The sequence below is a fragment of the Paroedura picta genome, chromosome 6, assembly GCF_049243985.1.
Source record: "Paroedura picta isolate Pp20150507F chromosome 6, Ppicta_v3.0, whole genome shotgun sequence".
In the NCBI taxonomy this organism is placed as follows: Eukaryota; Metazoa; Chordata; class Lepidosauria; order Squamata; family Gekkonidae; genus Paroedura; species Paroedura picta.
Window position 1 is genome coordinate 31617178 of NC_135374.1, and position 23233 is coordinate 31640410.

Consider the following 23233-nt stretch of genomic DNA (forward strand, 5'->3'; position numbering starts at 1 on the left):
TTGTCCACAGTAGTATACCTGATGGTCATCTGAATTAAATTCACCCATTCCTGTCCATTTTAGTTCACTGATTCCTAAAATGTCGATGTTCAGTCTTGTCATTTCTTGTTTAACCACGTCCAGCTTGCCTTGATTCATGGATCTGACGTTCCAGGTTCCTATGGAATAAAAATCTTTACAGCATGGGACTGTCTTTTCGCCACCAGTTACTTCCACAACTGAGCGTCCTTTCGGCTTTGGCCCAGCCGCTTCATTCATTCTGGCGCTACTCGTACTAGCCGTCTGCTCATCCCCAGTAGCATATTGGACACCTTCCGACCTGAGGGGCTCATCTTCCAGCGTCATATCGTTATGCCTATTGGAACTGTCCATAGAGTTTTCATGGCAAAGATACTGGAGTGGTTTGCCATTTCCTTCTCCAGTGGATCACCTTTTGTCAGAGCTCTCAGCTATGACCTGTCCGTCTTGGGTGGCCCTGCACGGCATAGCTCATAGCTTCACTGAACTACGCAAGCCCCCTTGTCACAACAAGGCAGCGATCCTTGAAGGGGGATCTGATTTAGGATCTGATTTAGGATAGCGCAAAAAGCCACTGCAGAAAGAGTTAACTATCCATAAAATTATAGATGCATAAAGAAGAACAAAATAACTATGTATCAGGTACCCTCCACCCCCCAAAAAAAATCCCCAGCAACCCAGCCCAGATTTCCTGCTACCTTTACCCATATACATCCCACATTATTCTTCATCCTATAGATAGGCTGGGATCACTTAGTCTGAATGTAGGTGCTATATAATCTGCAGCCAATCCAGTGCACTTCATAAATGCTCTTTAGCTATCACTATCTTGCACTAGTCCTGTCCAAGGACTTGCACCAGACAAGTCCAAGAAATCAGGAAGAACTAGTCAGGCCACTTTGAGATTCCTTCATGTAGTGAAAAGTGGGATATGAAAACCAACTCTTCTTCTTATTGCTGGGGGGCAGGGGGTTACCTTGCCACATGTGTTTTGCTCCATCTAGTGGTTAGTTTGATATTGCATCCGTATGTATGTATGTAAGTAGGTATGTATGTATGTATGTATGTATTTTTATGTCACCGTTTTTCCAATGGTCTCGTGGCGGTTCATACAAGATAAAAACAATAAAATACAATAAAATCCCATGAAAACATCTCTTACAACAATGAATAGATGGTGATATGTACAGCATACCTCCCTGCAGATTTATAGCCACATACATGGCTATAATACAGGGCTGATATTGAACATTTGCAAAATGGGCAGTATCAGGGAATAGAGGTCAAATGATAGCAAAACGGATCTTAATAAGAAGGATCCCAAAGTCATGTCTGCAAAGGAAGATTCCATGATCAAGAAAGGAACCCAGAGAACAAATTTCAAAATGAGACCGAACTGAGGCCAAGAATGCAAAGCAAAAAATCAGCATCACAGAGAAGATGCTTTGTCCTAAGCTTCTAGAAGCCTTCCGTGTATTAGTAGCCAGCATCTGGGAGTGAAACCAACAAAACCGATTATATTAAAACAAAACCCTTTTCTTAGAAGCCTCGTCATATTAACCTTCTGCAATAAATGAGATAAGTGCATATGGAAAATGGTATGATTATGAAGGCAATTCCACACATCAGTAAAAATAGTTACACCAGCTGAATGGTATAGCACTAAATCATATCGCGCCTCCCAGCCCCTCCTCACCTTTCTGCTGTTTCACCTTTCACTTCCATCTATTCACGCATCTTACCCTCCACATCTGCTGCTGGAAATGGCAGAAGAGAGCAATGCAACTTATACGTGACATGCTTCCGTCTGTCAGTCAATCCAGGCAACCAGTCCCCTTTCTCCATGAAACTTCTCAGTTGAAACGCCTATGCATAGAATCATAGATGCATAGTGCTTTTTGAATGCCACCCCTTATGGGATCACAAATCCTTTGATACTTTTAAAAATTAATCTTGTTCCTGATTTTTTTTTTGCGGGGGGGAGACAACTTTGGAGAAGTGTGCTTTGTGTTACAACTTTGGGGGGAAATCTTATTTCTGGCATCGCCTGCACACTTGTCCGCCTATTCATTGCTCCAGTAAAATAGCCACTTTTAAAAAGAAATTCCCATCCCCAGGAATAAGGAAGAGGGAGGCAGGTGCAAGGGTGGGACCAGGCAGGCGATTTTAGTTTGTTTGACTCTCCATACCTTCCCTCTGCTGGTTAACTGCTGGTTGCTCTCCCTTAGCTAGCACTAAATAGGTTGGTGAATCCTCTTTATGTGATTCCCCAACTATTGCTTTAAAATGGAGGATGTAGAGAGCTGGTTACTGCCCAGACGCTGGATGTTGGTGACATCATATGCAGGGGCCGGAATATAACAACTACATTAGGTAAGCATTTCACTACATTTAATGGCTGCTGAAATGCCCAAAGTATTTCTGGAGAAAGCATAATGATAGGAACAGTGTGAGATTAGATCAATGTGGACTAAAGCAATGTACAGTGCTGTTTATTTTGACTTCTTTTTAAAACTATCTCATAGAGATTGATCTTCATGGGGGGGGGGGGTGTCAAGGTCTTCCTCCTGGAGCATTTCAGATTGTCTTGGAGGGGTTCCCATTTTTAAAAACTTACTTTATTGTAGAGAAATAGCAGTCAAGGAAAATGATTCTAGGTTTAGTTTCTCCTGCCCCTCTACCTGACATGGTACGTCTAAGACTTTTTCTAAATGAAAAACAGTCTAAGAAAAGAGGTGTGTAAGATTTTTCTTGATTGTTTTGATCTAGTCTCAATCATAATGAGGGGCAGACCCACGTAGGAGAGTACCCCATCAAGTTCCACATGGGTGTGGTTTGGTTTCAAAGTAGTTCCTGGTGAAAATTAAACCTTTGTGGCAGTATCAGCCATGTTTAATCTTTAAACAATGTAATCCCAAAAACTCTGGGAATAGATCAGAGTAGAATTCTGGGAAGGTATGGAGACTCAATCACACTGAAACCGCCACAAGACTCTAGATTACTTTTGTTCTTTTTCTTTCATTACTCCCCCCTCCAAGTAGCTCAGGTAGGCAATATAAGAGTTTGATAACTTTGAGATTGCTGAATTACATTCTATAGGTATTGGAAATCAAATTTCTTTATGCCTAGGGTTTTCTATGCCACAAAGTTTAGATCAAGATTTCAAATGTTTGGAATGTCTGGGAGCTCTTAAATCTGTGCTTGTAGATCAGGTCTTATTCTGAAGTGTTCTTGCCACATCATCTATCTGATTCTGAACCAGGTCTTGTCCTGTGGTTTAAAATTTCCACAATGAGGCTATGTATGGATGAGAGTGATGTTTCCTGTAAACTTGGGGAAATTCCCAGGAACAGGAAAAAATCATTAACTTTACCAAAGAAAGGGGGTATAAAATAATTTGTGTTGCGATATCACAAACCAATCTCATGAGTTCTTGTTAGTCTTTTTGGATTGCTTAAAGGTAAAGGTATCCCCTGTGCAAGCACCGAGTCATGTCTGACCCTTGGAGTGATGCCCTCCAGGGCCCTCCTTTTCATGGCAGACTCAATACGGGGTGGTTTGCCAGTGCCTTCCCCAGTCATTACCGTTTACCCCCCAGCAAGCTGGGTACTCATTTTACCGACCTCAGGAGGATGGAAGGCTGAGTCAACCTTGAGCCGGCTGCTGGATTGCCTAGACAACCTAAAATGGCTGCTGAGATCATGTAAAGTAAACTCATGAGATTTCAGTGACTATTCACTCACCTATGAAATTGCTCTGTCATTGGGAAGGAAGTAGGATAGAGCTGACGTGGTACCCCCCTCCATTAACTTAAACGTAGCTTACCCTAAATTCTTTTTTTGCTGGCATAGTAGGTTCATGTACTGTACTGCAAGTAGGTTCATGTACTGTAAGGGAGGAAGGTTCTAGGTATTGCACATGATCTTTGTGCAAGTGAAACGATACCAAGATTCCTTGCATTCCTGTTTGCAAATTGCTGAATCCAAGCCAATGTGTTCAAGTAACTTGACTCATACATGTAAATATGAAATAAAGTATTTCAGATTTCTTTGATGACAAAAACAGACGTTAACCTTCATGTTCCACTACTGGGAGGACATTTTCATCACAATATAATACTTGAAGATAACATTGCCATTGTTAGAACTCTGAAACTGGAGAATAACACCACTTATGAACTAAAAGAAGAATAATCACAGTGTTTCCCCACCCCCGATGTTATAGATAAATTGTATCTCAGCTTCATATACCTTCTGTTGCAGATTTTTTGAAAACAAAAACCTTGAGAAATAAGCAAGGTCACCTGTGGAGGCTCCCATTGAGGTGATCAAGCTGAGACATGAGGATTGTGGCTATTCCACAAAAGCCAATTGATTTGGCACAAGTGAGCTCAGTGTTTGGCTCCATGTTCCACTGGCCTGAATGCCATGTTTGCTTTTGATTTAATGATGCAACATGTTTGTTTGTCTGAAATGTTTTACCCAATCCCTTTTTTCTGTTGCTGTAAATTTTGAAGGAAAGGAAACTGGGCATACACACACACATACACATATATTTCCCTCCCTTTGGCCTGCCAATTTGTTTCACTTGAACTTTCATTTTCTGCCTGAGCTGAAGCTTCATTGGGCTGTATAATTTTAACACTAAGGAAGCTTAGCAGACTAACCTCTGGCATGCTGACCAGGCTGGAGACTCTAATGGAAGTTCTTTATAATGTAGCCTGAAGCCAGCTGGTCCTCTGCTGCCCTCTGCAGCCTGCCTTCTGTAACTGGCAACAGCCTGTGTTTCACAAGAAATCACACATGCTGTGCTCTCTCAAACATACCAGGCTTATATAATGCCTTTATATAACCAAATACAATGCTCTTGATAAATAGCAAAGTAGCTTTGCTTTCTATTGTGTGATAAGGTGATTTCCTGCATATTTTTCCATTTCTCTGGAAAACAGATTTTTGCTGGAGAAAAATAAAACGTTTAGGGGAAACTGCAAAGTTTAAGACTGGTTTCTAGATAAATTATTTTGCTTTTTCACTTTTCAGTCCAAATTTCTTTGGAGTTTTTTGCTGAAAACTAATCTAGGTTTCCCTGTATTTGGATGGTTGGTAGCTAAGGCTGTAATTCTGTGTACACTTGCTTTAGACCCAACCTAGATGGCTGCCAATAGTACAGTCTCATCAGATCTTGGAAGCTAAGTAAGATCCCCCTGGTTAGTACTTGGATGGGAGACCACCAGGGAAATCCCTACACAGAGGCAAACAATAGCAAACCAGCTCAGGTTTCCTCTTCCCTTGAAAACCCCACAGACCCGCATTCAGATGCAGCTTGAAAGCACTTCTCACCACCAAACCCACTGAAGACAATGGGATGTATTTCTCTGAAAACATACGTTAGGGCTGCTGTCAGTAAAAACAACAGTATTTCCCTCTGGGAGATAATCAGTGTCTCCCTCTCAACTGGAGAATTCTCAAAGGGATCTCAGGATCCACAGGAGCACACCAACTGCTGCACTGTCTTGCACCTAGCATTTCTAGGGAAGGTGGCGGAAAGAGCTGCCGCAGCCCAATTATCAACATTCCTGGATGAAGCTTTGGTCTTAGACCCAGCTCAGTTGGGCTTCCAGCCTGGCCATGGAGTTGAAACATCACTGGTTGCCTTTATGGACAACCTCCTTTGCCAGCTGGACTGAGGCGTGTCAGTACTGCTAACACTGCTTGATCTTTCAGTAGCATTTGACACAGTCACCCATGAGCTATTAGCTCACCACCTCCCCAACACCAGAATACGAGGGACAGCCCTTCAACAATTGATCTCTTTTCTCCGGGGTCACGGACAGAGCATAGCAATTAGAGGGAACCGATCACATCATTATCAACTCTCATTTTTTATTTTGTTTATTTTATTACATTTTTATGCCACCCTCCCCTAAGGCTCAGGGCAGTTCACATAGAACATGACAGAACAATACATTAAACTGACTGAATATAATAAATAAAGGTAACAATAGTAATAATAACAACAATAAACAGATTATAACATTCTAACAGTGAACAATCTAACAGGCACATGGCTGGTCAGATCTGTTCCATTGGTTAAAGGAAGGGGGGGGGGGGTTGGTGCCTAGTAGGTGTTGTTTAGTTTTGGTTGACCTCAACCAAATGCCTGGTGGAAGAGCTTCCTTTTGCAGGCCCTGTGGAACTGTTTTCTTTCTGTTACGGCCCTGATCTTCGCTGAAAGCTTGTTTTACCAGGTGGGGCAGGTGGGGGTAAGACAGAAAAAGCTCTGGCCCTGGTTGAGGTGAAGCAGACATCTTTGAGGCCAGGGATCATTAGCCGGTTTGAAGTGGCAGAGTGAAGAGCTCTTTCAGGGTTGTAGGCAGACAGGCAGTCCTTTAGGTACTCTAGGCTGAGACCGCATATGGCCTTGAAGGTAATTACTAAGACCTTAAGCCTGATCCGGAATTCGACTGTAACCAGCACAGTTGTTAGAGGATGGGCCAGATGTGGTACCTCCATGGAGTGCCACAATAAGCGGTTGTCTCCCCAATCCTGTTCAATATCCTTATGTGCCCTCTCACCCAGCTGTTAAGAAGATTCAGACTGGGTTGTCATCAATACACTGATAACACCCAGCTCTTCCTAAAAGGCAGTCACACTTCCTTGCAGGGTCCCTTCCTACTGAATCACAGAACCTCCGTCTTTGAAGGATTGAGTTTCACACAGCTCTGTTTGAACCAACACGTCATTGCTTCCAGGGATCCGGCTAATGAGTCTGCAGGTGAATCAGGAGGAAGAGCTGGGTGTTATCAGCTCTATTACTATTACTTTCAATGTGTAGGTTGTATGTATTAACTGAATGTGTATGATATATCTTTCCTCCAAGGAATGCTGTTGGAGGAAGGATGTAAAATAAAGTAATTATTTAAATAGTTACAGTAGTTGTAATTTCAGCACTTTTCTAACATCCATAGTGCTTCTTTATGGTCTGCGTATTGTTCCTGATACAGGCTTGGCGCTTGTATAGAGCTCACTTTGGACACACTCTAGAAGTCTCAGGCAGATCTTGGTGATCCTGCAAACCTTTCCTAGAAAAGAGATCCAGTGCTTAGATCCCTTGAATGAATTCCATGTGCACTGGACCCTTACCATGGAGTGTGCTCCCTCTTCAGTTAGCACTTAGTTGTACACAAGATCAGTAGTTTTCAGAGGCTGTCTAGTATCTGTGGCTCTTGATCACAGGATTCAGGCCTTTGCTGTAGAGTTCATAGAGCAATAGATCAGCTTCACCATGAAGAAATTACCAGAGCAATTTTCAAGTCACTGACTTCATTGGCAGAATTCCATACAATATTTGAATTGTATCCTAGATTTGAAAAAAAAGTTCTTTAACTCATGTGTTCTGTGGTTTTGAAACTGTGGCCATAAAGGAAACTGTGGCCATAAAGTTTTTTTTTAATGAGTTGCATCCAAAATCAAATATATGCACCAAGAATTAATTTACATCAGTACATGTCTCTGAAGAACAAGGATAGATTGTGCTGTACCAGAATAACCTTCTTCATCCCAGTTCTTGACTGTAGCATCATAGTACATGTATTGCCATGGAAACAGTGCAGGCTCTCTGAGGCCTGTTTTGTTACATAAAGCATGTCAAGTATGTGTGGAGTAAGGAGGGTTGGCCTTAGCTGTTTTGATGCACAGACAGAAGAGACAACTCAAGCCCATATTGTGTACTAGTATATAGCACAAGCTACTGTTTACATTATTTATGACTAACAGTGTAAAATATGCATACTGGACCAATGGAAAGATATAACTGCCATGTATCTTTTATAACTGTATAGTGGAAGAAATTATGGTGCAAGGAGTTAGAAAAGCTGCTCTTGCTGACATTCTGTGTTCTAAAAAGCTGTTGAAGGTACAAGAACATTGGCCTGCTTGTCATGGCTGATTGTAGTGTGCAAAGTGTCACTATCTCAGGATCCATACGTTCTTTGCTGTTCTCCTTTGCTCTTTATATCACTTTTTTGTTTCCATTTTGGCCAACGATGGAACATGTTATTAACACTGAGCAGTTGACAGAACAGATTGGAATAGGTTAGCTAGATTTCAGTCCAGAACCACCTTAGAAACCAGAATGATTTTCAGAGTATAAGCTTTTGAGAGTCAAACCTTCCTTCATCATGCTGCTGGATTAGAATCTAGTCATTCTACTGCAGGGCAACATGGCTACCCTCTAAAACTGTCTAGAACAGATCAACAAAAATTGAGTCCTATAGCACCTTTAACACCAACAAAGATTTATTCAAAGATTGAATAAATCTTTGTTAGTCTTAAAGGTGCTACCGAATTTTTGTTGTGCTACTTCAGACCAACACAGCTACCCGCTAGAATAGACCAGAGAGACATCAGGCAGGGGCATCCTTGAAATGTGAAGGCAATAAACTGTGTTCTAAAACCAGAATATGATAAGTGGAAACCCGCAAGGACTTCCTGGAGACATTGCATTTTCCCTTTGCATACTATTTCTTCTTTCTCTTTCCTGAAAGCCCCCATAGCCTTGCCCCTTTTCTTGCATCCTTCTCCTCTTTCTAGGGTTGCCAAACTTGGAGATCTCTTGAAGTCACAATGGATCTCCCAATGACAGATCAGTTTCCCTTTGGGTTGCTAGCTCCCAATTGGAAAATTCCTGGAGATTTGGGGGGGGGGGAGCCATAGATTTCACCCTCCAAAAGAGCATGGGGAACTGTTCTCTGTCACTTGGAGAACAGTTGTAATGCTGGGTGATTTCCAACCCTTACCAGGAGGTTAGCAACCCTAGTTTCCTTGAAGGAAATGGCTGCTTTGGATATATTTTCAGCTTGGGTAGATCTGAACTCATAGTGGTGTCTGAAGCCCCTTACAGTATTCTCATCTCCTCCATTTTATATGCACAACAATCCAGTGAAGGAGGTCAGTTTAAAAGTATGTGACTAGTCCAAAAATCCTCCAGTGAACTTCCACAGCAAGATGGGGATTCAAACTTGGAACCCTCAGACCCTTCTCTAAAGGTCTAACCATCACATTGTCTGTCTTGGGTAACTACTGTTGAAAAGCAGTGATGTCTAGTTGAGTCATGCACGTCAGGTGGTATCAAGTCACCCTGAGGTTGCTACCAGGCCTAGGGCTGCCAACCTGCAGTGGAACCTGGAAGTTTCCCAAGATTACATCTGAACTCCAGATGACAGAGAAATGCCTGGTTTGGAAAGTGGACACTAGGGCATTATATCCAGCCGATGCCTCTCCCCTCCCCAACCCCTGCTCTCCTTAAACTGTACCACAAAATCTCCAGGAAATTCCCAACTTGGCTACCCTAAAATGAGTCTGGAAATGGCCTTGTATCCTTTTCTTGGGTTTTACTGGCAGAACCCACCCCGGAATATTGTGATTGTGTAGTAGCAATAGCCACTGAAGGGATCTGTTTCTTAAAGCTTTACGTGCTCTTTTTATCATTTTTGGTTGTTTGGGTTTTTTTTAGGTTTCACATTCATGGTGATTAGAATATTGTGAGTCAGCCAAAATCTCTGAAGAGCTTTTGTGCTGTCTAGTGAGTAGGCCTGTTACAAGAAGAAGAAAAACTTAAAAGCAAAGCTGCCATTTGGGTGGCTGTCAGTGGCAAGTGGCTTCTGCATTAAAACAGTTTTTCCCCAGAACAAACATTTGGCTAGAAGAATATGTTTCAAGTCCAGTAGCACAAAATCTTCAGAATATAAACTTTTAAGAGTTAAAGCTTCTGTTTGTTACAGCCTAGACTCTTGGAACCTTATACCCTAGACATCTTGTTCATCTTTATGGCACTACTTAAGACAGGATATTGCCTTCCTACCGTTCACCAAACCAGCTGCCCACCTGAAACTATTTGGCGTAAATTCTGGAACTGAGTCCTTAACAGGATCCATTTGAATCTGTAAGCTGGTTTTACAATGATATAGTCGTAAAGTCAGTGTGATATGGTGCAGACCCCACTCAGCCATAAAGCTCACTTGCACAAGTCTTTCAACCTTTCAGAATGATTCCACGTGAGCCATTGTGACTGTTTTTATTCCATTACCTATACATATCTAAAAGTATGCTAAATTGTTGCCTGTTGTTTACAACGTGCAAGCTTTGTCTTCAGCACTCTTCATTTCACTATACATCACTCTGGCTTTCTCTAGTAGTTGCCATGTAGAATCTGAAGCCAGTTTTATCAGGGAGCTCTTCAGTAGAAGAGCTAGATTTGAGTTCAGAAGCACCTTAGAGGCCAACAAAATTTGAGGGTATAAACTTTCAAGAATCAGAATTCAGACATCTGATGAAGGGAGTGTTGACTCTCAGAAGTAGGGCTGGGTGAACTACAAACCAGTATGTTGATTTGCTTGCAAACTGAACTAATTCATATCAGTCCATGACTCCTGCTTTCTGCTCCCCACCAAAAGCAATGGCTTAAATGATTTTTACCATTTTAACTGAATAGCTGAATAGCAATGAATGGCTTACAGCTATTTAAACCCCTGTTTTCTGCTCTTCAAGAGCCTCTTGTGGCACACAGGGGATACCTTTACCTTTACTTACCTTTCTGCTCTTCATGAACCGCCACAAATTTTTTTGAAATTCCTGGAAGTTTGTGGCAGCTCTTTAGTTCGTAAACGTTTCTTTACAAGCTGGCCAGAAATCATGACTAAATTTAATTCACAAGTTGGTTTGTGCCTATCCCTACTTGGAAGCTACTGGAGTTGAATGTAGAATTTGAACTAGTTGACATGTTAGAATGGGCCTTCTGTAAGATCATCGTAATGACCCATTATGCACGGGGGTTTTAGCGCACATTCGGGGTGGAATGGCGGCGACTAAAATCACCGATAACGCAAGGTGCCGGCTGCAACCAGCTGCAGCTTCAGTGCATGCCGCCGAAAAAGCCGCGTCAGCGAAACGCGGAAGAAAGCGCAGCTTCCGGGTGACCGGGGCACAACCAGAAGCGGCGCCCGGATCGCCACGTGCATAATCGGTTACTCTGGGTTTTGCCGCCGTCGCGCCCCACCCCATGCATAACCGGTGTCTTCCCCCTCCACGTTTTCCATGTGACTCGAAATCGCCGTTTCGGCGGCCGTGCATAATGGGCCAATGAGACGAGAACGTTTTTGTTGTGTTTGTATGTGTGTATCTCATATGTTTTAATATAGCCATGGTATTAATGTGAATGCAAGAAATAGCATATTTCCAAAATAAAAGGATTCTTCCCTTTGAGACAAAAACAGAAAGTTTTCTTTTAACAGATTCTAAAAATGCCCTTCCATGCATATGCAGCCAGTCCCTTCAAAGGTCTCTTTGTTTGTTTTCAGGAAGAAACCCAAGACAGCTGAAAAACAGAAGGAGTCTGAGGAGAATGAGATTACGCAGACGGGTGCATGCAGCGCCAAGTCGGGCCTTCCCTGCCTGAACTTTGAAACCATCCCATCTCTGAACTCAGCTCCCATCCATTCATCACATTCACCAGCAAACCTGCACGCACACACAGGGTCACCTGATTGTGAGTACAATAGCCCAGTTATGGCATATCTGGATGTGTGCTCTAAAACATGGTTTCCAGTGTCATTCCTTGTTGTCATCAGAGAGAAATCTCTTCAGTCATTTGATCTCCTTATTGGGTAGGATTCTTTTACTGGATTTTCCAGACATCTGAATATTTCATACAGATATAACTTGATTTGAAGGAAGTACAAGTTTTTTCTCCCTCATATCCAGCTATGGTCTTTATTTGTTGAGATATATAACCTTCCTCACCCTCGAAGTTCAGATCAAATGTTATATAGTGGATGCACATCTAGAGGTGCAAATTAAAATAATTAAGTGCAATATAAATTACAAAAAGCCATATTTGAACAACCAAATCAGTTCTGTGACTTCAAGAATCCAGTGATGATAAATGTGTCTTGTTGCAGCAGTTTAATGGATAGGTGGAAAATGTGAGGAATTGCTTATTTTACCAGTCTTATCAGGAGACGAAGGAGGAGTCAGTCTGATATAATTTAACCCAGTGCCTGAAATAGAGAAGGACAAGCTAGGACAGTTGAATGACAGCATTCTGTAACTGAAGAATCACTACAGAAAATATCCTCTGACCATTTTCGCACTGGGAATTTCACTGCCCCAGCTCTCTTGCAGGAGCACAAATCGGGGGCGGATGAGGCACACCGGGTCACATGCTCCCCCATGTGGGTGCAGGAAGAGGTGGGGCAACCTGCCACGACTAAACCTCCAGCCTGCAGCCCGGCATGAAACCTCCAGTGCATAAACGGTCTCTATGACACCATCCACATCACTTCCAAAGTGGGAGAAACACATACGAGAAGCCATGTTGAATCAGGTTAATGGCCCATCCAGTCCAACACTGTGTCACATAGTGGACAAAAGTCTGGTGCCATCAGGAGAGCCACCAACAGGGCCAGAACTCCAGAAGCAAACTTAACTACTTTGCTGCTTACTCCCAACTCCTAATCATTAATGAACAAGTTTGAAAGCACAAATTCAAGTACTTAGCCCTGTTGTACCCCAATGCTTACTACCTTCCACTGTGTAAACTGCCAATTTATACTCACTTTCTGTTTCTTGTTTAATAACCAGTTTATAATCAACAAGGACTTCCCTTCTTATCTCATGGCTGCTTATTATACATAGGAAACTTTGATGAGAAAGGAAGTTTTGGCAGGTAACGAGTATGGGACTAGCAATATTTACTTTCTGTCTTCCTCTCCTGGGAATAGCTCTCTCCTTCCTTTTATTCACTCCTTCTGTCCTGCATCAAGGGACAACATCCCCCCCCCCACTCCCATAACCCCATTTGAACCTCTCTTACTTTGTGGGAGTCTCCTCTGAAATTAAGGTTTACTTTCCACCAAAATTGTCAACAATTGAATCATTCCATGATTGTAGGAGACACACAAAAATTTAACAAAAATTGTTTACTTAACTATAAAATTGTTTACTTCTCTTGAACTCTAAATCTCAAATTTGAACTAGGTAGAACAGAATCCTAACAACTGGTTGAGACACTTTATCTTGCATTCGATATAGTGAGGGTTTGTTTTTTGAAATAACCAGACAGGGAAACTAGAGTGCAAAAAAGTTAAAAATGTGTAGTCAGCTATTTAAAATACTGAATATTAGCAAGAGTGCCCTTAGATGAATTGAGCATACATATGACTCTCACTTTTGACTGATGATTGGGGTGTCATACTTTCCTTCCTCTGAAGTGGTTTTAAAGTGAAAATTTACAAGAGGAAAAAGGGGAAAGGCCCCCTTCCAAGGACTCATAAGCCAACCAGACTTTCTGGAGGCCAATAAAAAAAATCAGGTCATTGCAATAAAAATAAAGGTATCAGTTTCTTTTTTAACTTAAAAATTGCAAAAGGACAGAAATTTAAAACAGCCATATAATTGCTAAATTAGTTCATCTAATATTCCTCCTTACTTCTAGGCAAAATTGGTTTATTGATTTCTTTAATGTCCTCTGGGAACAAAACTAAACTGGTTACTATGGGTTTTCTGGGCTGCGTGGCCGTGGTCTGGTAATTTTAGTCCCTGACATTTCGTCAGTAACTGTGGCAGGCATCTTCCATGGTAGGACAGGGCAAGATGGGAAGTTTGATTCCCATCTGCAGATGCCAGTGACAGTTATTGGTGAAACAGAGATTCCCAGACCACGGCCACACGGCCATGAAAGCCTTCAACAGTTAATGGAACTAAACCATAAGCTTTATTTCTCTGCAAAGGAGTAAGTTCATTTATAAATGAGATATCACATGGGTATTTCTTCACAGTACTAATGGAGAGGTATGAAAACAATAAGAGATTTCAGGGAGTTAAATGTGCTTTACCAGAACTAATTTCTCTTGGCATCCTTCAGATCGCCAGAACTATTGATATGGTTCTAATGTGGGAGCTGTCCTGGATTGCTTTGTGGCTTTATGCTGTCATATTTCTATGAAGCAATGGAACGTTCAATTTCTAAAGACTCCATGGGGTCATATACTATCTATTGTATAAGAATTGCTACTAAAATTGACATGTATCTTTAAAAAAAAAAGCCACAACACTGTAACTGCTAGGGCTGCCAACAGGCCCAGATAAAATGGTTTTTAAAAAGTTTTAATAAGTGGAAATAGACATTTTCATGCTATGGAAGTTAGTTGTATCTCAGTATGCCTGTATTAAAGACATAGACATAATCAGTTTCCTGAAAGAAAATATTTCATATATTGTTATTATTTTTTAGTGAAATATATCAGGAGGACAGCATACCTGTTAATATAGATATAAGATCCCTCCCAAAGCTCTTTAGTATTAATGCAATTTTTTGTAACATATATAGTGCAAATAGTATGTAATACCCAATTGGCAATCATTGTGTTCAGGTGACATCTTATTTGCTGTGATCACAAGAAGAGAAGCACCCATTATTCTAACATGCTGCTTTAGGGTAAGAGGTTGGCTGTTTACAGATAAGAAAGAGCAGGAACATTATGTTCATGCGAGGAAGAGATGGCCTTGTCTCTGTGAGCTTCTTTACATGTGGACAGTGAGTTACACTAAAGTGATCCATTTGATCACCATAAAGATTTTGCCTTTATGTATTAACAAGAAGCGTGGCTAAGTTCTCTAATATTATTACTACAGTTACAGGCTTGGAGTCACTGGAACCTTTCCATGTATCAACTTGCTGTTTTTATCTGAGATTGCTCTTGAGAAACCTGGGATACAATTATTTGTTGTTAAGGGATTTGTATATAGAGACCTACAGTATTTGCTGGCGTATAAGACTAGTTTTTCCCCCTGAAAAACATGCCTCCAAGTGGGGGGGGGGTTGTCCTGTACGCCGGGTGCACTTCAGTTGGGATAGACATAGCTGCCCAATGCCCGCCTACCTCATTCTACATACTATCCAGTATCGCGCAGTATCTAGCGCGGCCACAGCGGATCATCAGCGTGGCTGTGGTGAGCATCAGCCGCAAGACAGGGGTGCCAGCCTTTTCGGCGTGACTGGCCCGTTCTGCTCGGCGGGAAGCGGGCCTGCCCCTTGTCTACGCAGAGCTCGCACATGCGCACTTGCACACTAGTACCGGTCACAGGGAGATGTAGGGGCGGGCCGGAGGCGCTGCAGTCGTGCTGCGGCCGTACAATGGTGACAATGACAGGTATTGTAATGTAATGTAACAAACTCTATATTTTGAGTGGAAATGTTGGGGGGTCGTCTTATACGCCCAGTCGTCTTATACGCCAGCAAATACGGTAACTGTAGTTGCAAATTGAGATATGTTTTCACTAGATATCATGCATCCTTCAAAGAGATTTATGAAGTCAAAAACATAAAAACTAGTCTTAAAGTCACATTTTTAAACTAGATGGCACCTGTGTAACCGTTTATGCACTGGGAACTTCACTGCCCCAGATCCCGTGCAGGAGAACAAATTGGGGGCAGATGAAGTGCACCAGGCCAAATACTCCCCTGTGTGGGTGCAGGAAGTGGTGGGGCAACCTGCTACAACTAAAACTCCAGCCTGCAGCCTGGCATGAAACCTCCAGTGCGTAAATGGTCTGTATGTTATTTCTCCTTGATAGCCCACAAGAGGATGTTTGTATACATTTAAAGGTACTTTTTCACTGGGTATATGAAGGTAATACCTATTAACCGTTTGCAAAGCATGTTTATATTGGAGAAGAAAATCAAATTGAAATGCTAAATCTACCTCCATCATAATATGAGGCCAGATTGGATGGTCATATAATCATGGAATTAGAAGAAGTCTTATATACCATCTGCTCCAACCTCCTTCTCAATGCAGGAGGTCCAAAGCTTAGAGTATTCCTAACAGATGGCTGTCCAGACTCTCTTTGACAACCTCCAAAGAGGGAGAGTCTACTATCAACCATAAGTAACTTGTTCCATTGTTGAATTAATCTCAATGTTTGGAAGTATCTCCTGATATTAAGTTACAATCTCCCTTTCTATATGATCTAGTTTTGCTTCTCTGGAGCAACAGAGAGAAGTTTCCCTCTTTAGGTATTTGAAGTATGCACCTCTTCAGGTGATGTCTTGTCCAAGCTGAAAAGAAACAGCCCCTGTTACCATGGACTGGTTTTTGATTTGTTTTTCTCTGAAGATGTTTAAGTTGTCTAGATTTCTCTTATTCTTATTCTTATTATACCAGAACTAAGATCAGAGTATTCCAGATGAAATCTGACTTTCATAGAATAAAGTAGAAATATTATTTGTCATGACTTAGAACTATATTTCTCATTAATGATGCCACGATATTTCTATTGTTCCCTAAAATAAATTAAGCCTTTCTTTTCTATATCATACTTATGCCACGGATCAGATAGACGGTGCCTAATCGCTCCTCTACTCATGGTATAAAGTGAGGCGGCATCTACTATATTAAATGAAGAGAAAAACATAACTATAGCAGCTTTTTGGGAAACTATGTGTGGATCTTTGTTCAAGTATGAAGAATTTAGAGCCTTTCATAATGACATAATGATCAGTGAACTTTCAGCATGAGACCTGTTGCTGTAATTGTGCCAGCCTCAATCCTGCACTGGCTGTGCGATATATTGTGCCCTGTAATGGATAGTAGTGGAAGAGGACAAACTTCCACTTTTTTTCTGTAGAAGGCAGAAAAATCCAGGACACAGTCATCTGTGGGGTGTTTTTTTTTAATTATCCTGAAAACTCACACTATAGTGTGGTAAAATAATGGGTGAGAATAGCCTTGAAAAGATTTGTGGTATCTGTATTTCTCTTAAATGGCTTCCTTCTCTCAAAAGGCTTCCTTGTAGGAAGGAAGTCCACGTAGCTGTGGAACTTCCTTCTGCAGGAAATACATCTGGACGCATTATTAAAGGCTTTCAAGAAAAAATAATGTGATTGTTACATCTGAGGGTTTTTTAAAAAATTAATATTGCCTTCTATTGACATTTTTGTTATTTACATACATTTTGTGTTTTACTTATGAGCCAACTTTGGCTTTTGTAGAACACAAAGCCAGCTAAATCCTTATGCATTGTTCCTCTTAATATTTGTGAAACAGCCTGGGGGGGGGGGTGGAATGAGTCTGGGGTGTCTAAGTTGGAATAGGGCCAATCAGGGTATGCACCCTGATTGACCCTGCTTCTACAGCTCCCGCCCTCCTTCCAAGGACGCTAGCCACTTTGCTCTCAGACCCCTGAGAGAGAGACATAGAGAGCCCTGCCAAACTGCAAATGAGCCCTGATTACCTGCTATGGCTCCTGCTGCGAGGGAGAGAGACAGATAGAGACCGTTTATGCACTGGAGGTTTCATGCTGGGCTGCAGGTTGGCGTTTTAGTTGTGGCAGGTTGCCCCATCTCTTCCTGCACTCACATGGGAGAGCATTTGGCCCAGTGTGCCTAATCCGCCCCAATTTGTGCTTCTGCACGGGAGCTGGGGCAGTGAAGTTCCCAGTGCGTAAATGGTCAGACAGAGACAGCCGCCCCAAACTGCGAATGAGCCTTGATTCCTTGCTACAAACAAGCCCTGATTACCCCCTATGGCTCCTGCTGCGAGAAAGAGAGATCTGTGCCTGCCAGGGTGTCCCTTGGGTCCTAGCGCCCATTGCATTCCTGGTTGCAGTGGGCTTTCTTGCTAGTAAAGACATATATGCTAAAAACCAAATTTAAATTTCATTTAAATCCACATGTCATTCCCAGAGTAGGACTATTCAGCCTATTAATTCATAAATAAATGTTAATGGAAATTCAGTTGTATTGTATCAACACAGAGTTGAGCCACTCAGATTTTATATATCTTTATAATGCTCCCGAATGAACACAAATGGTCAGTTAACATTTCTTGTGATAAAAATGAAAGTCTAGCCTTCCTCCAGAGGTTATAATGGAAACAGCTAGTTTCGTAGTTTTGTTTGCGAATGACCTGCAAAAATATACTCTTGTTTTGGGGAAACTTTATTTTAACTATCATCATCATCATCATCATTATTATTGTTATTATTATTATACTTTACCCTGCCATTCTCCAAAAATGCCCAGGGCAGCTTACAATAAAAATTGAAAACTGATGATGTTTTAAAGCTGTGCATCCGAACTGGCAAATTATGGTTTTCAGGATTCCAGGCATTCCTTTACCGCACCATACTAAGAATGCTCAACTGGGAATAAGCCCCATTGAATGAACATGAATAGGTTTCAGAGCATACCTTTTAAAAAATTTATTTATTATATTTATATTTATATACCACTCTCCCTGGAGGCTCATCTTGGCTTTCATATCAACAAAATATGGTTTGCCACAAATCCAGAGATCTATGATTGGCTATTTTTGTGACTGGAAAGTGCCTAAGCATCCCCTGAAAAAAATTATTTGTCTTTATACCAGAAACAGGCTGTAATGACTTGCATTGCCAGTCGTAACTATCACCCGTGGCAACTATTTTGTTGCCAGTTTTTGGAAATGTTTATTAAGTTGTGTCAGTCATATGATCTCAGTGTTCACATGTTCATGAAGCCACCAGTTCATAGGAACAGTGTGAATACAGTTACTTTGTTGTTGCATCTGTTTTTAATAATGTACTTGATGATATTTTATTGCTATTAGCTGCTTTGAGAGCCCTGCCAGTGTAAAGCTGTATTAAAAATGAAATGAGTTAACAAAAATGTGCAAAAAACCTGCATCTCCAAGCCAAGAGAAGGACACAGACACCAAATGGATTAAACTAAGATTTATTTTAATAACAAAAATGTGTCTGGTGAACCTTTACCACACCTTCAATGCCAGTACTCTAAAAAAATTGCCTGACAGGCTCACAAATATTTGGGCAGACTTATATTGGTTCTAAGTTTATAGCAGTACAATAGGGTTGCCACCTCCAGCTTGGGAAATACCTGGATATTTGGGGGGGAGGGGCTTGAAGGGGGGCTTGGGGAGGGGGGGGAATCTCAATGAAGTATAATGCCATGGAGTCCACCTTCCACAGCAGCCATTTTCTCTAGGTGAACTGCCCGGAGATCAGCTGTAAGAGCAGATCTCCAGCTACCACCTGGAGATTGGAAGCCCTATCATTAGTTTCCTTCCCACTTATTCAGGTTTGCACACCAAACTATTTTGAGGAATGCTACCCATTGAAACCATTTCCTTAAAACCTGTCAGTACCAAAAGAGTTTGCTTTCCAAGGACTTGGATTGTACTGCCCCAAATGTTTTGGTTATATCTCCTTTTCCTCAGATGCCTTAGGGTACACTCAATCCAGTTAAAGGTAAAGGTAAAGGTATCCCCTGTGCAAGCACCGAGTCATGTCTACCCTTGGGGTGACGCCCTCTAGCGTTTTCATGGCAGACTCAATACGGGGTGGTTTGCCAGTGCCTTCCCCAGTCATGACCGTTTACCCCCCAGCAAGCTGGGTACTCATTTTACCGACCTCGGAAGGATGGAAGGCTGAGTCAATCCAGTTAGCCCATACCAATTCAGCTACCAGTCCTCTCATGCCAGTCTGTTCTTTCCAGTGGTCCCGCTAATAAAAAACCCCTTTCCTTACAGCAGGAAACTGAAAGGATGGGGGATTTTCTCAGGGCCCGTCATAGCCTTCTCTGAATTTTCATTTGGCCCTGAAGTGACTAGTTAATCTCCTACTGTACTTATAGGTGAGTGGGTGGGGCAGCTCTGTCAGCAAAAGGCTGGCACAAACAGACCTGAATGTTTTTAAATATCCTTCTGAAGCAGCCATACTTTCATTTGTGCTTCATAAGACTTCTCAGCCTGTCCAAGCATCCAGTTTCATCTTTTCGAGGGACCTAGTAACCCTAGGACTTCTCATAAATTAAGTCAGACTAGCTAGTAACTATGCATGAGCTTTCTTGTCTTAACAAATGATGCCACCAAGTGGCCATTTTTATTTATGCACTGACTAAAGGATGTTTCTAAGTATAGTTTTTCTTCTGCAGTTACATCTACTATGTAACTTCCAATCAGTTACCCATTCAAAATAAATAGTACTTTAGTTTGATGAAAGTAGCATTGTAAAGGTATTAGATTAGGAACTTCTCTTAACAAAGATAAATAATTCTTTGGGGAAAATAATCTGAAATGCCAGATTGAATCAAAGAGGCTGATATGGATTGTTAACAGTGCACTACCGAAATCCTTTTACATGAAGAAATTCAAATAAAAATCCACTGAACAGTCACACAAATTATGTTCAGTAATTTTTGTAATAGTTGCTTTAATTTAATCTATGCATTTGTTAGCTAATCTGGGAAGAAGTGGAGGCAAAATTATCTCATAGAATCATAGAGTTGGAAGGGACCTCATGGGTCATCTAGTCCAACCCTGCACTATGCAGGACACTCACAACCCTATCATCCACTGTAACCTGCCACCCCCTTAAGCTTTCACAGAATCAGCTTCTCTGTCAGATGGCTATCCAACCTCTGCTTTAAAATTTCCAAAGATGGAGAACCCACCACATCCTGAGGAAGCCTGTTCCACCGAGAAACCGCTCTAACTGTCAGAAACTTCTTCCTGATGTTTAGACGGAATTTCTTTTGAATTAATTTCATCCCATTGGTTCTGGTCTGTCCTTCCGGGGCAAGAGAAAACAACTTTGCTCCATCCTCTATATGGCAGTCTTTTAAATATTTGAAGATGGCTATCAAATCCCCTCTCAGTCGTCTCCTTTCTAAGCTAAACAGACCAAGTTCCCCCAACCTTTCTTCATAAGTCTTGGTCTCCAAACCCCTCACCATCTTTACTGCCCTCCTCTGGACACACTCCAGTTTGTCTACATCCCTCTTCAACTGGGGTGCCCAAAACTGAACATAGTACTCCAAGTGAGGCCGAACCAGAGCAGAGTAAAGTGGTACCATCACCTCGGGTTATCTGGACACGATACTCTATTTGATATAGCCCCAAATCCCATTTGCCTTTTTAGACTCATGTTCAATGTATGGTCTACTAAGACTCCAAGATCCTTTTTGTAAGCTACATCCTATACTCTCATGTTATAATATTACTAGTAATCAAGCCCGCTGTAAAATAAATACAGCGGGCGCCAGGCAAGGGAGCCCCCGGCAGTTGCGTGCAGTGCGGCTGCTGGGGGCTCCCTTGCCCGGCGGCAAGGGAGCAACTGCGAGCCGCGCTCTGCGTGGCTCGCAGTTGCTTCCTTGTCGGCAGGGCAGGAATTGGCCCGGCCGATGGTCTGTCTGTAGGAAGGGGCCAATCGGCACCCTTCCTCATCCCGGACAGAGCCCGCCTTAACTCTTCCCACAAAGCCCTCACGGCTTTATTTAGTCCGCGGCGCCCGCGGCACCGCGGGCTGTGTTAAGATTAAAAATGTCTTTAGTTGCCCCTGTTTCCTCTGATAAAGCACCACAGCATCCAATGTTGCATAAATGACAACGTTCAATGGGTTACTTGAAGTTAGCACCCCTTAATTGTACAATTAACATTTTTAGTTATTAATTTCCTACAACAAACAGAGCTTTGTAGCTAGAAAAAGCTGAAGTTTGTCTAGCTTGTATTTATACCACCTTTCTGAATTGTAGCATTCAGATGATACAACAAACATTATCATTAGTTTTTCTGAGTGGATTCAGACAATCAGGAATTTTTAAAGGACTTTTTAAGCGCATAAGGATTGGAGAGGCAGGCTGTTTATCTGTAATTGGTGTAGTGGTTAAGAGTGTGGACTTCTAATCTGGCGAGCCGGGTTTGATTCCACTCTCCCCCACATGCAACTGGCTGGGTCACCCTGGGCTCGCCACAGCGCTGATAAAGCTGTTCTGTTCTACAGCAGTGATATCAGGGCTCTCTCAGCCTCACCAACCCCACAGGGTGTCTGTTGTGGGGAGAGGGAAGGGAAGGCAATTGTAAGCTGCTTTGAGAAAGGCGGAATATAAAAACCAACTCTTCTTCTTCATACTGTGTAGAGTTTTGATCACATTATGTACTGAAGTACTTCCTTTTGTCTATACCTGACTGAATACACTGAACATCAACTGTGAATAGGTAATTCTGGTTTCCTTCATTATGGAGGAGGGAGGAAAGTTTTCTCTATCTGCTTTTTTCTGAATTTAGAGCAGATCTTCCCATATTCTTCTTACAATATATAATTTATTTATGGGACAAACTGCTACAGGCAGCGGAATGGCTGATAGCTTAGTAGCAACTGTCCTGTTGGAGTGGTCATTATTTATTTCTAAATAATCTATGAACGTGAAAAGGGCCTTAGGTTTGAAGAAAAATGTGAAAACTAAAAAATTAAAAAGCACTGGGCAGCTTTAAAACCCCAAAATGATTAAAGGAGAACCTTTTGCTTTAAAAAGCAGATTCCCTCATTGGCCGTTACTAGGCAACCATAGTATTCCAAATTTGGTTCTGTCATTAAAAGCCAAGGGGAGGAGGCAGGGACTTCTTCAGACCTGTTGCTGTTGTTGTTCTTAAAATATTTATTTGCCTCCCTTCCCCAACAACAGGCTAACAACAATAAAAGTGTATTCAAATAAATATAAAAACATTAGTAAACAACAATTTGAAATTTGTTAACTAAACAAATAGGACTGGTTGGGGAGCCTTTCCAGGGCTTTCTGTTACCCCGCCCCCCAATGTTGGATGGGCTGCAGATAAAACCTCTACAGGCTGCCACAGGCCCCATGGGGCCAGTGGGTGGCCTTTCCTGAGCCTCCCTCCCCCACCTCCAGGATCCCAGGCGGGTGGGCATCCCTATAGGCCATACTGGGCTCCCTGAGGCTGGCCTGCAGCCCAATCTCTGCCTCCCTCCTAACCACCCTGCTCTCTGGCCAATTTACCTTTTGGATGTTGGCAAAGCTGAGTGGGCTGGCTGCTCTTCTGGCTGGAAGAAGGAGTGGGGGATGGGCAGGAGTGGGGGATGGTGGGGCCAACGTACCATTGGCCATCCATAGGAAGGTAGATGTTCCCTATTGTGGGCTTCTGACCACGGATGACAAATCAAGTATCCAGTGAGTTTTCTACACACGTTTGGGTCTTATTATATTGGGGAAAGATTATGGATTCTCTTGTTCTGCTGTGTTTATTGTTTATATTTCATTTTTAGCTTTTGAAACTCAGTTTCATGTTGTGAAGTACTTCAAGCATATTCATAAATTGAACAGCTATTAAATTTTTCAAATAAAATAATTTGGCTCTAAATCC

General features: G+C 42.0%; 1 protein-coding gene across 23 annotated transcripts in view; it reads left to right on the top strand.

Moving 5' to 3' along the window:
* Positions 1 to 23233, top strand: part of ZBTB20 (zinc finger and BTB domain containing 20) — a 643318-nt gene that overhangs the window by 585875 nt on the left and 34210 nt on the right. For all 23 annotated transcript variants that reach the window (XM_077341935.1, XM_077341943.1, XM_077341936.1 and 20 more), the window contains one exon: positions 11375 to 11562. In XM_077341935.1, the coding sequence (XP_077198050.1) occupies positions 11375 to 11562 (188 nt within the window). The remainder of the gene's footprint in view (positions 1 to 11374; positions 11563 to 23233) is intronic.